The sequence below is a fragment of the Giraffa tippelskirchi genome, chromosome 13 (assembly GCF_054371585.1).
Source record: "Giraffa tippelskirchi isolate mGirTip1 chromosome 13, T2T-mGirTip1v1.2.pri, whole genome shotgun sequence".
In the NCBI taxonomy this organism is placed as follows: Eukaryota; Metazoa; Chordata; class Mammalia; order Artiodactyla; family Giraffidae; genus Giraffa; species Giraffa tippelskirchi.
In genome coordinates, this window is record NC_137287.1 from 55,900,510 (window position 1) to 55,917,004 (window position 16,495).

The 16,495-nt window shown below is 41.4% G+C and overlaps 1 protein-coding gene across 19 annotated transcripts in view; it reads right to left on the reverse strand.

Annotated features, from left to right (window-relative positions):
* The window catches only part of PRKCQ (protein kinase C theta), a 152,719-nt gene that overhangs the window by 25,979 nt on the left and 110,245 nt on the right, over window positions 1-16,495 (reverse strand). For all 19 annotated transcript variants that reach the window (XM_081556666.1, XM_081556656.1, XM_081556662.1 and 16 more), the window contains one exon: window positions 1,839-1,930. In XM_081556666.1, coding sequence (XP_081412792.1) covers window positions 1,839-1,930 — 92 coding nt within the window. The remainder of the gene's footprint in view (window positions 1-1,838; window positions 1,931-16,495) is intronic.

The following is a 16,495-nucleotide window of genomic DNA, read 5'->3' on the forward strand; positions in this document are numbered from 1 at the left end:
GAACATTCAAAAACACTGAATGTAATAATAATGTAATAATCTTGCCTTTTATTTTTAAAATCTACCTGGACCCCAGATTCCACATGGACCTGACTTGTTAACATGTAAAAGATGCAGTTTGAGAGGAGGAACGCATACAGGTAGACCTCAGTGATCCCACAGGTTCGGTTCTAACCACTGAAGTAAAGCAGACCTTTTTTTTTTTTTGGGTTTTTGGTTTTCCTATGCATACAAAAGTTACATTGATACTATACTAGTCTATGAAGTATGCAATAGTCTAAAAAATGCACATGCCTTAATTAAAGATACTTGCTATGAACTATACGTCAATAAAAATAAATTAAAAATACAGCTAAAAGATGCTAACCATCATCTAACAGAGTTGCCACAACCTTTATTTATTAAAAATAAATAAAACACAGGGTATATGCAAACCATGATAAAATGAAGTGCAATAAAAGGAGATATGCCTGCATTATGGGGTGATCCTGTGCTCTCCACCTTCAAAGATGAGTGATTCATCTTTGGATGAGTGAGTTTAACCATCACTAGTAGGATTAGATATAAGGGAGAATTTCCCGCAAGTGCGGTCTGCTGGATCTTGGAGAGGAATGCAGGAATCCCTTCCTGGGAGGCAGTGAGGACAGACAGACAGTGTGTCTGTGGTGCCTCCCACACCTAACAGATCTGGAGGGGACCAGGAGAACCCTTTTAGCAGAAAAATGCATGAAGATTTCTGTGCTGCAGAAATCCCGTAAAATTATCCCCTGGCACTTGGCTGACGGGTCCTGGAGACCACGAGATCAGCAGCGAGCTATCCACTGGATGTGACAAGACGGACGTTTCAGCCAGGCTTTCTGTAGAAGCTGCTGGAAAAGTCTGTCAATGCAGCTTGACATGAACCACTCTGAGTGTTTGTGAGGAGCGAGTGGGAGATTGTTGAGCATTCAGCGAAGAAGGCTGGTGTATACCCACACCTTTAAGTGGGCCTAGGGGCACAGTTTTTGAAGGTCTCAGGGGTTTGATGACTCAGGAAAGAAGGCTGGAGAGAGGCAGGATGCAGAGAGTTCTGTGGGCTCTGCTACAGTCCCCCTAGTAGCCCACCTTGCTTGATTTCGCCTGCATCCAGGCTGTGTGTGCATTCAGTCGCTCAGTGGTGTCTGACTCTGTGCGACCTCATGGACGGTAGCCCACCAGGCTCCTCTCTCCTTGGTATTTTCCAGGCAAGAAAACTGGAGTGGGTTGCCATTTCCTACCTGAGGGAATCTTCCTGACCCAGGGATCAAACCTGAGTCTCCTGCTTCTCCTGCATTGGCAGGTGGATTCTTTACTACCAGAGCCACCTGGGAAGCCAGCTTCTAGGGTGGCTTGACGCCAAAGAAGGTGGAGATTTATTCTCGAGAGAAAGCAAATGTCTCTTCCTGTTCTCCAGTTCTCCTGCCCCCAGAGCTGAATGCTTGATGCTTTACTCTGAGCTTCCCTTGAAAGGGCCCTGTGGACATCCCACCCATGACCCCTTTCCCATCTAAGTTCCATCTGACTTCCATTCAAGGGGCAAATCTTCCTTCTACGTTCAGGTGACATAGAAGGCTGATGAATTGGGGTGGTTCCTTAAACTAAGTACTTGATTTCGAGGCAGAACAATGAAATAAAATAACTGAATGGAAGCTTTGGGAGCTGGGAAAACAGGTGCCTCATTGGATGTGTTTCTGGGGTCACCTCGCCCTGGAGTTTAGGTCCACTGAGTAAAGCATGTGGGAAAAAGCAATGTGCAGGCACAGTGGACCCCAGGCCCCGACCAGACAAGGGGGAGCCCCAACCCTACAAAGGGCTCTTACGTGGCTCTGCAGAGGTCGAACTTGTGGCAGCTCTGGATGTGGTACATTAAGTCTCCTCCGTTGAGATACTCCATCACAAAAAAGAGGTTCTCCTGCAGAAAGACACAACAATCCCACTGTGAGCTGCTTTAAGACAAGAAGACAAGGACTATTTTTTTTATTGGGGTATAGCTGCTTTACACCAACGTGTTTCACATGGTTTCTGCTTTACAACAACGTGAATCAGCTGTGTGTATACCTATATCCCCTCCCCCTTGGACCTACCCACATCTCATTCCTCTAGGTCATCACAGAGGACCAAGCTGAGCTCCCTGTGCTATACAACAGCTTCCCACTAGCTATCTACTCTACACAGAGTAGTGTGTATATATCAGGCCCAATCTCCCAATTCATCCCACCCTCCTCTTCCTCCCTCGTGTCCCTATGTCCATTCCCTACGTCTGTGTCTCTGTTTCTGCCTTGCAAAGAGGTTCATAAGTACTATTTTTCTAGATTCCACATACATGCATTCATATACGATATTTGTTTTTCTCTTTCGGATGTTACTTTACTTTCCAAAGGAATTTCATTATTTCAGAGGAACCAGTTCTGTCTTGAAACCCCTTATAAAAAGGCTAGCAAGATAATTTAGTTGATCTGCAGCATTTCTGAACCCCAAGAAGTCTGGGAAATTGGGGGTGGTGGTGAGTGTGATGTTGGACGCCTGAATGTGCCGATGCAGTGGAGCAGATGGGGGCACAACATGAGGGAGGGGCCACCTGGACTTGCCCACCTGACTGCGGGGTGGTCTCTACCTACTGAAACTGACAAGGGTGTAGGATGGTAAAAGTGGGGCTGCCTTGGTGGCTCAGATGGTAAAGAATCTGCCTGCCAATGCAGGAGACATGGGCTCCATCCCTGACTCAGGAAGCTCCCCTGGAGGAGGAAACGGCAACCCACTCCAGTACTCTTGCCTGGGAAATCCCATGGACAGAGGAGCCTGTTGGGCTACAGTCCATGGGGTCGCAAAGAGTCGGACATAACTTAGCAACTGAACACGCACGCATGAGCATCCTGATTTTGAGAGTCCTCATGAACCACAGAATTAGTAATCTATTCAGTGTGGGGATGGCTGGCATGTCTGCACATAAATTTGCACCTGTGAACCTCACCTGGATGACTTTTTTTTTTTTTAAACAGAATTAACTACCATGACACCTGTAAGAAGGTCACAAAATAGAGGTCAGAGGGCTTCCTCCTGTTTAAGTCATCTACTGGTTTTGTCAATGGAGCTCAGCCTAGGGGCAAATACCTCTGTGAGCCTCGTCCTGACTGCCTGAACATCTAAGTCAATGCCACCTCGAGCCAAGGGCTGAGAAGCAGAATGGGTTAGGACGGAGTGGGCTGGTGTGATTCTGAGCTGACGAGAGTGCAGGTGAATCACTTTTCGATTGGCCTTTGTATTTTGTTTCTGAATCGTGTGTTTTGTTCTCTTATAAAGAACTCAAGCAGGCCTGCTCAGAGTGTATTATTTCTGATTTCAGAAAGAGTCCAAACAAAGAATTAGAATTCAATAACCTCTAGGATTTGCCCCCTAGTCCGAGCATTCGGTGAGTCTTTCATTTTGCCTACTTAGCTGGCAAAACCACACCGTTTTGTCAAGTAGCTCCATGAAAAAGTGAATTTTATGAGAGGAAGGTTGCCTTACTTAGGATGCTCCCTCCAGCAGGGGAGTGGCAAAGGTTCTTATTCATGACACAAGAAAACATTGAGCATCTTTCCATCCGATCAGTGAAGTCAGTTTTATTTTTCATTTAAAACCTTTTTTTTTCGGCTGTGGTGCATGGCTTGTGGGATTTCAGTTCCCTGACCAGGAATTGAATCTGGGCCGTCAGCAGTGAGAACGCAGAGTCCTAACTGCTGGACTGTCAGGAAGTCCCTGAAGTCCGTTTTCATTGGGGTTTGCCAGTACCCTGATTATGGGCACTAAAAGAAGTGATACAGTGAAGAACCTCTGGCTAACAAGAAAGCATTTGATACATCATTCAATAATGTTTATCTCTCAGCTCCCCAGTTTGCAAATATATCGATGGAATACATGCTGTTCTGTGCCTGGCCCACAAAAGCAAGAGAGTCAGAGTTAGTTTCTGCTTTGCTGTGGTTCTCTGACAACTGAAGGCAATAATTAATGTTGATATGCTGGCAAAGATTGAAGGCAGGAGGAGAAGGGGACAACAGAGGATGAGATGGTTGGATGGCATCACTGACTCAATGGACAATGAGACTGAGCAAGCTCTGGGAGATGCTGAAGGACAGGGAAGTCTGGCGTGCTGCAGTCTATGGGGTCACAAAGAGCGGGACATGACTGAGCGACGGAACCACAACAACATGCTGTGAACAGGCTCAGGAATAAAGAATCCTCCCGCAGCGCAGGAGCTGCAAGAGATGTGGGTTCCCCCTGGAGGAGGCAATGGCAACCTACTTCAGTATTCTTGCCTGGGAAATCCCATAGACAGAGAAGCCTGGTGGGTTACAGTCCATGGGATCACAAAGAGTCAGACACGACTGAAGTGACCAAGGATGTGTACACACATGCTGTAGACAGATGGGTATTCAAAGCTCTGTGGTCCTCTCTTTTTTCCCTTTAAGAAAGGTCTTTATTCTTGTAGAGTCATTTATTTTTTAAACTTTTTATTGGAGAATAGTTGCTTTACCATGTTGTAAAGCAACAATGTTAGTTTCTACTGTATAGCAAAGTGTAAAGTCAGTTAAATACTGAGTACTTTCAAAACTTCAGAACAGCAAAGGATTCTGTGTGTTTGTGTGCAAAGTACTGTATATTCCAGAGCATCTACAAATATCTTTCATCATTTGGCTAATGGGATGTATTTTGTTCTCCTGTGTTTTGGGTTGACTAAAAAGTTCGTTCAGGTTGACCCGTGAGATGTTATGAAAAAACCCAAATGAACTTTTTGCCCAACACAATACTCATAAAAATATGAGAGACTGATTTAGGGGGCCTCTAACATCTAAATTCCTTTGTATTCATCTTCTTTGTGAAATATTTATATAAAATTTAGCTGTAAAAGCACTTTATACTACTAAAAAGGAAGAAGGCAGGTCACAGCTATATACAGGAATAGAAGTACTTAGACACTTTGCTAATCTAAGAATTGGAAAAAAAATCATTTTTCATGCGAGAGATACGTATTCATCTCAGTGGTTTTCAAAGCCAAATCCTTGAAATCATTAAGGTCTAAATTTAACCTAGATATTGCACTTGAATCTCCACCTTGGTGGATCGCACCCTTGTTACTTACTCTGTCGATGCCCTGAGTGTGGACGAGAGTCAGGGTGGAGGCGAGTCCCCTTCAGAGAGCTGACTACCTCTGCAGAGATTTACATCTTTACTTCTACTTAATGTCCCCCCAAAAGCAAGGTTTCGGTTTGGAATTACAGACTGAGCAAGTTGCTTCCTGGACATCCGCATCTCTGGGGTGGGGAGGAAGAGTATGGAGCCGAGGTCAGGGCTGCCCATGCCAGGAGCTCATAGAACCAGTGAGTGACCCAGCCTAGGGCAGAGCTCGCATCGCCGAGGCACACCTGCTCAGCACCTGGGCAGGGCTCACCCACATGCCCTGTGGCTCCACGCACACGCTTGCATCCGTGTGGTCAGGAGAACACTCAGTGTCTTAGGTATGCTTGTAATTTAGAAGACTGGAGTCACTCTGAATCTGGAGTACTTAATTTATTCCTTAGTTGTTTACCGAGCCATAAGCTAAAACATCCTAGGAAACAGGTTTATTTCCTTTTTTCAAAAAGAATAAGCCAACAAAGAAACCCAAAGATAATCACGTGTACTTCTGATATCTAAATGTTGGGTGCGTATGTGTGTGAGGGAGGCAGGGCTCCCTGCAGGACACAGACTCATTCATTACGTACGGCCTATTTATATTTCTACTGTAAGTTCTAATTAGTAAAGCTCACTGCCTTCCATAGATTTGTTAAAATGTGTCAGAAATAAAGTGCCCAAGTTTCTAGAGGCTTGTACCTGCACCAGAACTTGGGCTCAGTTGTTATTTTCTGGCTTAATTGTCCCACAGGGTCATCTTGTAGTAACTAACAAATTCTCTTCTTCTGTAACATGTGCTAGCAGGGATTCAGTTCATGAATTCTAAAATTGTTTTCCCTGATATGACTGGGTCTCTGCTAAGAAGAAATAGTGTAGTTAGGCTGATGGACGTTGCTCCCAAACTGCTGCCCTGCTTGACAGTTGTGTGACCTCTGGCGTCTCTGTGACCCCTGCAGGGGTGACCTCGATTTCCTTGTTTGTAAGACGGGGATGATAATAGTCTCTACTTTAGAAGGCTGCTATGAAGAATAAATGACCTAAAATACATAACATGCCTAGAAATGATTTAAAATATGCAACATGCATAGAACATGGACTCACACACAGTAAATGCTTTATAAACATCAGCTGTTATTTATGACTGTAATTATTATACATAATATACATGCATGTTGAGAAATATACATTCACAAGCACAGAAGGGTTCCTGGAACAGACTGAATTTTAACACAAAAGACAAGTTTTAAGGAATACGGTTTTGATGTGAAAGTGATCTACTCTGTTGAAGATTTAAAAGTTATCTTTCCCCCCTTCATAGCAATGAGAAATTAATACTGAAAAAAGATGAAATACTAAAAAATCCTACCTCTGGGTACCTTTGAATGATATAACTAGAAATGACTCTCTTCTTTCATGCTTTTGTGTATTCTCCAATTTTTAAAGTATATTTTGGTGTAATTACTTTTATAACTAGGGAAAATACTAATGAAATTTCCATAAGAATTTATGAGTGAGTGAGTTTTCCATCACCTGATGTTTGTATAGTATAGATTCTCTGTATTTACCATGGGGGTTTGCTATTTGGCATGGACATCTCGATTCAGTGTTTGATGTAAAGTAAGATGCTATCTTTTTTAGCTCAACTACATTGAAACTGGTAGGCTTAGCATTATGAAGACAGCATGACCAGGTACAGGGAGTACCCAATACTCCCTGATAAAATCTGAGTCATCTGATAAAATACTTCTTACAACATTTTAATCAAAATAATACAAATTTTAAAAAAGAATCGATAACAAAAACATCTAAAAGGGAAAACCTCATTAAAGTAAAAGTTTACATTGACAATGTGAAAGATGATTAAATGTAAGATTAAAGTGACAGATTTAAGAAAATGACTGTGTTTGCATGTTAGTGTCCTTTGGAGGAATTACAAGACCCAGGGCTCTCAACACATCAGGACTTACAACATGAGCTTATTCTTTAAAAGACATTTTGTGAATGAACATTCTAGAATTGGTAAAAGGGAAATGTAAACTTATCCTAACATGATCTGGCTTCTACCCGATTTCTCCTTAGAAGGATTACATTTGCTTTCCACAGGACAATGAAAATAAAGAACATGGGAAATTATTCAGTAACGATGACTAGCGAGTCAAGTACTGAACCAATAAGGGAACAGTTGCCAAATGTGCATAATTATCAGCAAAGCGAAAACTTTTTAGCATTAGAGATTTTATGATTTTATCAAACCTGTAATAATTTTGAGACTACATGGAGAATGTGGCAAATATCATGCAAATAAGATCAGGAATATAGATTCCCTTTCCAGAAAAAATAAAAGGAGGAAAAGAATAATTACAGTCATTTTTTCAGGTTTCTTTTTCTCCCAAGGTCTAGTGAGTTAATGTAATAAACTTTATATAAGATTTGCATGTTTGAAATAATTAGAATTCAAATATTTATTAAAAATGTCCAATACAAGGACTTTTCTGGCCATCCAGTGGTTAAGACCTTGTGCTTCCAATGCAAGGGGCACAGGTTCAATCCCTGGACAGGGGACTAAGATTCCACATGCCCCACGGGGTGGCCAAAAAGAAAAAATCCAAGTATACCAGTATGCTTTTCAGAGAATCATATGTTTGAAGCATACGTAATAAGTGCTGTAACATCCAAGATGACAGTATAACAATATGGAAACTAGAGAACAGACTTCAGCTCAACATTTGGGTATGTCCTATTACAGCCAGTGGCAAGTGTGGGACGGTGCACCCTGAAGAATGAAGGGCAGTTGGTCCATATCTAAAAGGAAATTCTCCAGATCAATATTTAGCCCTGTGCCAAAGAGTAAGAACTCCATATATAGTTACCTTTATTATGTGTATTGTTAGTATTTTGTTAGAACAAATGAAACATGTTCTATATTCCTATGTGTTCTCTCTCTCTCTCTATATATATATACATATATAGAGAGAAATATATATATAGAAATATACCTTCATAACAACCAAGAAGGTATGTGATGTCTTTAGAATTCTTCCAAATCTCGCTCCAGTTAAGTGGCCACATGGGGAAAGCACGCTACCCACTTCAACCCCTAGCCTCCACAACGTTGCACACGTTTCCAGCTAAAAAAAGAAAGCATGTTTCTTGATATCAAGGGAAAGTACGATTTACATGGAGAAATGGAAAGATGCATACGAACGCAGTTACAGAAAGGCAAACCACAGGAACACAAACCACCTTTCTGGGTTTTATCAGCTGAGAAGCCTGAGGAGGTGAAAGATAATGGCAATTAAGTAGGATTTGGTGAATCTGAAAGATTTTTATGGGGGAGGTCCTCTTTGAGCCTTCAAAGGAGGCAGAGTGGATTAGCAGTCAAGAGGTTCTTTCCAGATACGCTCGAAGGAGATGCAAAAGGCTGGTGTTTTGTGGGAAGCTGGTGTCTGGGGCTTTGGGAGGATAGCTAGTGCAGGAACTGACTGACAATATGGGCACGTGAGCCTCGAAGAAGAAACGTTACACAAATCACATCAAGGTGAGAAAACATCAGTGAGCTTAAGAGCAGGTGTGTGGAAAGGGCATGGCATTTTCAACTCAGCAGGCAACACATGCAGGCAGAGTTCCTGCAAATGTGTGCATTAATTACCTGTTACCATCAGCGTCTTGGGAGAAGGTGGGAGTTTTGAGGCTAGAGTTTTGAGTACAACAGGAATTTACTATACACCCACTAAACTATTCTTTTTTTTTTTTGTAAATTTTGAATCGAACATCTGCTGAGTCAGTTTAGTTGCATAGAAAGGGCATCTGAAACACGTCAGAGTGAAGGGCAATTTCTGAAATAACAGTTTTCAAGCATTCATAGTATCAAAACCTGGCAGAGTCCTGTAAAGAAAAGAGACATATGCTATATAACACAGGAGTCCAGCTTGGTGTTCTGTGATGACCTAGAGGGGTGTGTTGGGGGACGGCAGAGAGAATCAGGAGGGAGGTGAAATATGTATAATTATGGCTGAACTGCGTTACCAAATGGCAGGACCCAACACATCATTGTAATTTTCCTCCAATTAAAGAATAAATAAAAAACATTAACTACTTTATGAAATTTTTTAAAACAGAGTTACCTATGAATGGGGACAACATAAAAAGTTAATTCTCATCTCAGTTCATGGATAAGTGTTTTTGAGGATGTGGTTTATGTGGTTTTCTTTTCCTTGCTCAAACTGTGATCATTGTCAGCACTCCTAACTCAACTGGAGGGTTTATGGATTAAAGCGTTTTTGCAAGCTTTAGACGAGGGAGTTTCTGAATGAAATGCTTGACATTAAAAACCTTCCAGCAGTCTTAATGGGTTTTACCTTCAAACTATGGGAATTCTCACGGTTTGACCTTTTTTTTTTTCTTTTTAAACTACCATGCTGAAGGAGTTTTTCTTCTATTTCAGATAATAACTTGTAGTTCATATGGCACTTTTCTCCACAAAGGATTCAAACTTCTCTGAAAATGCTATATATTCTTTAATGTTGTCCCCTTGGAGGCTAAAAGGGGGAGAATCAAGGTTACAAAGAAATGTTAGGTGATTTGTTGAAAGTCACGGGAAGTGTCAGGCATCAACTCTCGCTCTGAATTCGTGAGCGGAGGAATGACTGTGGCAAGGCCAGCCTTGTGTGTTCTATTATGAAGGGAAAGTGAAACTCAGTTTTCTGTTTCATAAAAGAGACATTGCAAGGTAATATTGACAGAGAAGAGTCACCTGGTTCAGACAGGGTGTGCGGAAGTGGAGGGCAGTGGCGTAAACACATGAATTCTCACTCCTTATGTCAAATTGAGGACCCTGCATTTGGACACCTGCAAAACAGCTGAGCGTTCACTCACATTCGGCCTGAAGAAGGGGGAGGGTCCTGGAGATATGCTCTGTAATCTAAAACATCTCGTAGGTGCGACATTGTAAAGCTACTGAAACTACTGTGTTGGCTAAAAAGCGCATTTGGGTTTTGTCTTAAGATCTTACAGAAAAATTGGAATGCACGTTTTGGACAACCCAACACTTGAATACAGATGGGCCTTTCAGGATTCAAAGGAGACACAGATGAATGTAGACCACAGTTTATTTTTCATTTCTAAGGAAAGATTATTTCCTTAAAAAAAAGAAAAAAACAAACCCAAAGTGTTAGATCCTGTGGAGTCCCATACCAAGGTCACAGGTGCAGAGCCCGGAACCAAGATCATCTCTGGAAGTGACTGAGCCCCATAGTAACTGTTGCCATGAGCCCCTCATCTAAACTGGCAGCTCCCTGACCCCCTATTAGGTAAAAATGCCCACCCTAACCAATCCCTAACTAATGCCACCCTTGCAGCAGGAACTGTCTTTGTCTTGAGGCTATAAAAATTGGCTACTAACCCATGAAAGCATTGGCTCTCCCTTGAGCCAGCCTGCTCTACTTGCTGCGCCCTCGTTATTTCTGCTCTTTCTTCTTAACAAACTCACTCCTTTCTGAATTACCCTGTGCCTGGAAGTGTTTTAACTTTTTAAAAATGTGTAATTGAAGGATAATTGCTTTACAGGATTGCACTGGTTTCTACCAAACATCAACATGAATCAGCCATAGGTTTACCCATGTCCCTTCCCACTTGAATATCACTTCCACCTCCCTCCCCACCCCTCTAGGTTGATACAGAGCCCCTGTCTGAGTTCCCTGAGTCATACAGCAAATTCCCATTGGCTATCTATTTTACGTATTGTCATGTATGTTTCCATGTTACTTTCTCCATACCTCCCACCCTCTCCTGCTCCCCTGTAGTCGTGTCCACAAGTCTGTTCTCAATGTCTTTGTCTCCATTTGCTGCTCTGCAAATAGGTTAATCAGTACCATCTTTCTAAATTCCATATATATGTGTTAGCATACAATCATTGTTTTTCTCTTTCTGACTTACTTCACTCAGTATAATAGGCTCTAGGTTATTCTGTAATGTGGAAATTCTTTTCCAACCCATGCTTGGACCATGACAGAGGCATCTTTTCCTTTTTTTTTTTTTTTCTTTTAAAGAGACAATAGTACCCACATAGAGTCACCTGTGCTAAGCCCACATCACCAGCTGAGACTTAACACCTAATGTATTTGCAGTTCTAATCTTCCCCAGCGATGCAGTCTCAACTGGTCAATCTGGAACTTTCTGGTCAGTGTGAGTGAGGTCAGCTGCCTGATACAAACCCTCTTGTCCCCTAAGGGAAGGTGGCCTTGCCTGAAACAATCTGCCTTTTCCTTGTCCCTCCCCAATTTCTGCCTATAAAGGCTTCCACACTCCTCAGAAATCCTTTTTATTTGCTAATTGAGATGCTGCCCAATTCAGGAATCACTGAATAAAGCCAATTAGAGTCCTAACTATACTCAGCCCAGTTTTGTGTTTTAACAAGTTTGGTGACAGGATTTGAAGGAAATTTCTGATAGCTTTGAGGAGAACGAGAAACACAGGTAGGAAACCACTGACTTCTCTCTCCCACCATTACAAAGGCTGTGGGTGAGTTTCCCTCGGTTTTGAGCTCTGCTCTTTGCATGGAGCGCCTGATGACATTTAACTGGCTTTCCAGTCCCCTGTTTGCTTGGAGCCCCTAGTTCTGTGCTGGGACCTGCTGGTGGTCTAGGCTGGAGCTCCCCATGTGCTGGAATCCCCCTGCAGATCCCATGCTGGGAGCTCCTGGTGGCAGTTGTGTTTCTCCATTTTTGGGGTTTGCTGGATCACTCCTTCCCCCAGTCCCAGGTTCCATGTTGGGAACTGTTGGTGGTATGTGAGGTCTTTATCTTGGCCAGGCTGCAAGGACAGCTCTTGGTTATTCCTGGTGTGTTAAGGTGCACATTTGTTTGCCTTATGTAGATAAAGGCTACTGTTGATGGGAATTTCAGAGGCAAGAAAAGCCACAAAATTGGTGGGTATGGATCGAGTACTCAAAAGCTGCTAGAATGCTCACCACCTTGCCCAGAGACTCCTGGGCTAGGACAGGATAGTTATGGAATGGGTTAGAGTGACACTGAGTCACCTGCCCACCTCAAAACATCCACGCAATGAGGTATGTGCATTGTATAAAAACCACACAAGCCCCATAGCACACCCCTCTTCTCACCCATCTCTGAGAGACCCAAAACGCTCAGCCAGAAAAAGATGGGACCTTTAATTTCTAAAAGAGTTAAGTGTGCCACCTGCTTATTGTGTCAGGTTGGGGGCCAAAATATGGCTGGACAGAAATGTGGCTGAATTACCTTTATGGCTGAGGGTCCTACCAGCCCTCAGGGAAATGATCACAGCCATTATGGAGAAAGTTAGTTGAGATTATTTAAAAAGTGCACTTGAAAATAAGACCTTCCAAATCAAACACACAGAATGGGGATACCTGTTTTAATACATTATCAACTGGGTTTTTTTTTTTTTTTTTTTTTTGCAGAAACTAATGCCTGTGGCTGGCAATTCGTTACGTAAGTGAATATTGAACTACCTGCATTTGGGTAAATATCAACAACTTTTTAATTTGGACTTAATGTATTTATTTGAAATTTTGTACATGTCTTACTACAGCATTCGAATGCTTCATGAGAGGGTGACAGGCAGAGTGTAGCAGACACTGCAGTGTAGGGGACAGAACATCTATTACAAACATACTGGTTTTCACTGCAATTTCCCCTGGAAAAGCAGACTGCTGGATGCATTTTTTTTTGGGGGGGGGTCCTACGGGTGTTATTTCCTCTTGAATATGTTCTTCTATTTTACCTGACAGTCAACAAAGTGGATCTTTGCGTGAGGGCGGGGGGTGTGCTCTTTAGAAATAAGAAATATCCCAATGCATCATTTTTGAAAATGTTATGGTAATAAACTTGTGTTTATAATATACATAAGGTTGGAACAAAAGCCTAATGGAGCCAAACGTGAATGATAATGACAATCATGTTGTATAATGAATCTTTGATCAGCTTTAAGCTCTTAACAACTCTGCACAGTGAGGTTAATTGTATCATGCTCTAAAAACATATTGACATGTCTCTGTTCAATAATATTCAGGTAACAAAAGATGGATTAATATGTCTCCTGTTAATGATGTGTTAGCTGGATGCAGAAGCCTTCAAAAGGCTTCAAGATGTTAAAGGAGCTTCATTTAAAAAGTTGTTGCAACAGGCTAATGAAATACTCAAGACACAGGAGGTACCTAAAACAGACTGTAAGACAGACATTACCTAACCTTTACTGCTCCCCTCTGTCCTCCTTTATTTGGACACTCATTCTAGTGATCTGATCTAAATTGCCTTTCTACTCTAAAGAGACCACAAGATCATAAACAAAAGTCCACCAAGTCAGTGGACTTACAGACAGCCCCATGTCTACCCTCAATGGAAGACCCCCATAAAGGCCCCACCCAGGATTGTTGAGACTCTGAGGGATTTTCTGGTAAATTGCTACATTATTCCCTTAAGCAGCTAAGGCCAACTAAAATTTAAATTAATGAGAAACAATGACCGAGTTTTGGTAGATTCCAGAGATACCCTCTCTACTGTATACCCCACTTCAAGCCTGCAGATGGGATCCCAGGAAAACTGGCAGAAGGCAGCTCAGGAGAGAATTCTTCCCTGAATCAGCTCTCCTGGATCTTTATCAATCCATGAGAAAGAGAGGAAAAGACAGTAGCTTTTATATCCACTTTGGGGACACATCTTAAGTACAAAGGAATGGTTCAATATTGCAAGAAATATTTGCTGTTTGCCCCGAATGAAAACTGGTGAGATATTTACAAGGATTTTTTTTGTTAATAGCTCAGTGATAAGAAGTTGGTCAGAAATTGGCAGTTGATACTGACAGCATCATGGAAATTTTTTCTTTTAGGCCTCTTCCCTTAAGCCAAAATAAAACGATGTACCCCCCAGAGGGAAAGAAAAACCTATAGCCTTTGTGACAGGATTTACTAAAACATTCCAAAGGTAAACAGCTCTAACTCCAGAACACAGAAATCTTTTGATATCCATTTTAGTTAGAAATCTTCTCCCTGATATACAAGGAAAAAAAGTGAATTAAGGATAATCTAGTTGGATGGGGGTGGATCAATGTAAGCTGTCATTTAGGCTGCAGCCCAATTCTCTGAGGAATTAAGAGCTACTGTCATGATCTCATAAATTTTGCAAAACTAGAAGTTCAGCTCTAGAGGCAATTCAAAATCCAACTATTCCTTCCACCAAGGCCACAAACCTCCCCTATTTATCTCAAAAGCCCTGTATGTATTAATAGTATAAAAATTCTGGCCTTAGGAAACCAAAATCCTTCTTGGAGGAACCTGCATTCTATCCCCATGCCTTTGAAATGTAAACGTTATCTAAACTTTTTTATCAGTAAGAAAATAAAAGGGGGAAGGTCATTTGAAACTTGAGTTCAGTCCCTCAGTCTCAGTCCTGTCAGACTCTTTGCAACCCCATGCACTGCAGCATGCCAGGATTCCCTGTGCATCACCAACTCCCGGAGCTTGCTCAAACTCATGTCCATTGAGTCGGTGATGCCATCCAACCATCTCACCTCTGTCATCCCCTTCTCCTCCTTCCTTCAATCTTTCCCAGCATCAAGGTCTCTTCCAATGAATAAGTTCTTCGCATCAGGTGGCCCAAGTATTGGCACTTCAGCTTCAGCATCAGTCCTTCCAATAAATATTCAGGACTGATCTCCTTTAGGATGGACTGGTTGGATCTCCTTGCAGTCCAAGGGACTCTCAAGAGTCTTCTCCAACACCACAGTTCAAAAGCATCAATGCTTTAGTGCTCAGCTTTCTTTATGATCCAACTCACATCCATACATGACTACTGGAAAAACCATAGCTTTGACTAGACAGACCTTTGTCAGCAAAGTAATGTCTCTGCTTTTTAATATGCTGTCTAGGTTGGTCGTAACTTTTCTTCCAAGGAGCAAGTGTCTTTTAATCTCATAGCTGCATTCACCATCTGCAGTGATTTTAGAGCCCCCCAAAATAAAGGCCATCACTGTTTCCATTGTTTCTCCATCTATTGGCCATGAAGTGATGGGACTGGATGCAATGATCTTTGTTTTTTGAATGTTGAGTTTTAAGCCAGCCTTTTCACCCTTCTCTTTCACTTTCACCAAGAAGCTCCTTAATTCCTCTTTGCTTTCTACCATTTGAAACTTAGGTGAACAAAACAAAACAAAAAATCTCCTACGTGTCTTCCCCACAAACTTTAGTGAAAATGCGTTAGCCATCTGAGCAGTTAACCTTAACTTATTCCTCTACCAGGTAAACAACTTAGATTCAGGCTCTTTTGTAAATGGTAAATTTCTTACTACTGTACCTGATTCATGCCATTAATTTTAAAATGAAAGCTATAAGGTCTCTGTCTGCACCTCTCTTTATGTTTATGTATCTGTATAAATGTGTTGTATGTGTATGGTATTTTTCTTCTCCTAATGGTATTACTAAAACTGTTAAGAAAAAAAAAGTTCCATTTAATTGGTTTGAAGAGAATTAAGGACTTATATGAAATAAGTATTCCTAAAACTCCCAGAAATACACAGACATACTTCAGCAATATTACAGGTTCAGTTTCAGACAGCTACAATAAAACCAATATCACAATAAATCAAGTCATATGAATTTTTTTATTTCCTAGTGCATATAAGGGTTATGTTTACACTATATTATGGGCTATAAGTATGCAATAGCATTATGCTTTAAAGTGTATATACCTTAATTAAAAATACTTTATTGCTAAAAAAAAATGCTCACCATCTGAGCCTTCATCAAGTCATAATCTTTTTGCAGGTTGAGGGTTTTACGTCAGTGTTGGTGGCTGTAGACTAATCAAGGTGGTGACAGCTGAAGGTGGTATAGCTATGCTAATTTCTTAAAATAAGACAACAATGATTTATTGACTGACTAATTTCATGAATGACTTCTCCAAAGTGGGCAATGCTATTTGATAGCATTTTATGCATGGGACGTCTTTCAAAATTGGGGTCAATTCTCTCCAACCCTGCCACTGCTTTAACAATTAAGTTTATATAACAGTCTAAATGCTTTGTTGTCATTTCAACAATCTTCACAGTATCTTTACCAAAATTAGGTTCTAAGTCAAAAAAAACCACTCTTTGCTCATCCATTGAAGTCAGTCCTCATCCATTAAAGTTTTATCATGAAATTGCATCAATTCAGTCACATCTTCAGGCTCTACTTCTAATTCCACCACATCTGTAATTACTTCCTCCACCAAGGTCATGAATGCCTAAAAGTCATCCATGAAGGTTGGAATCAACTTCTTTCAAACTCCCGTTGATGCTGATATTTTGATTT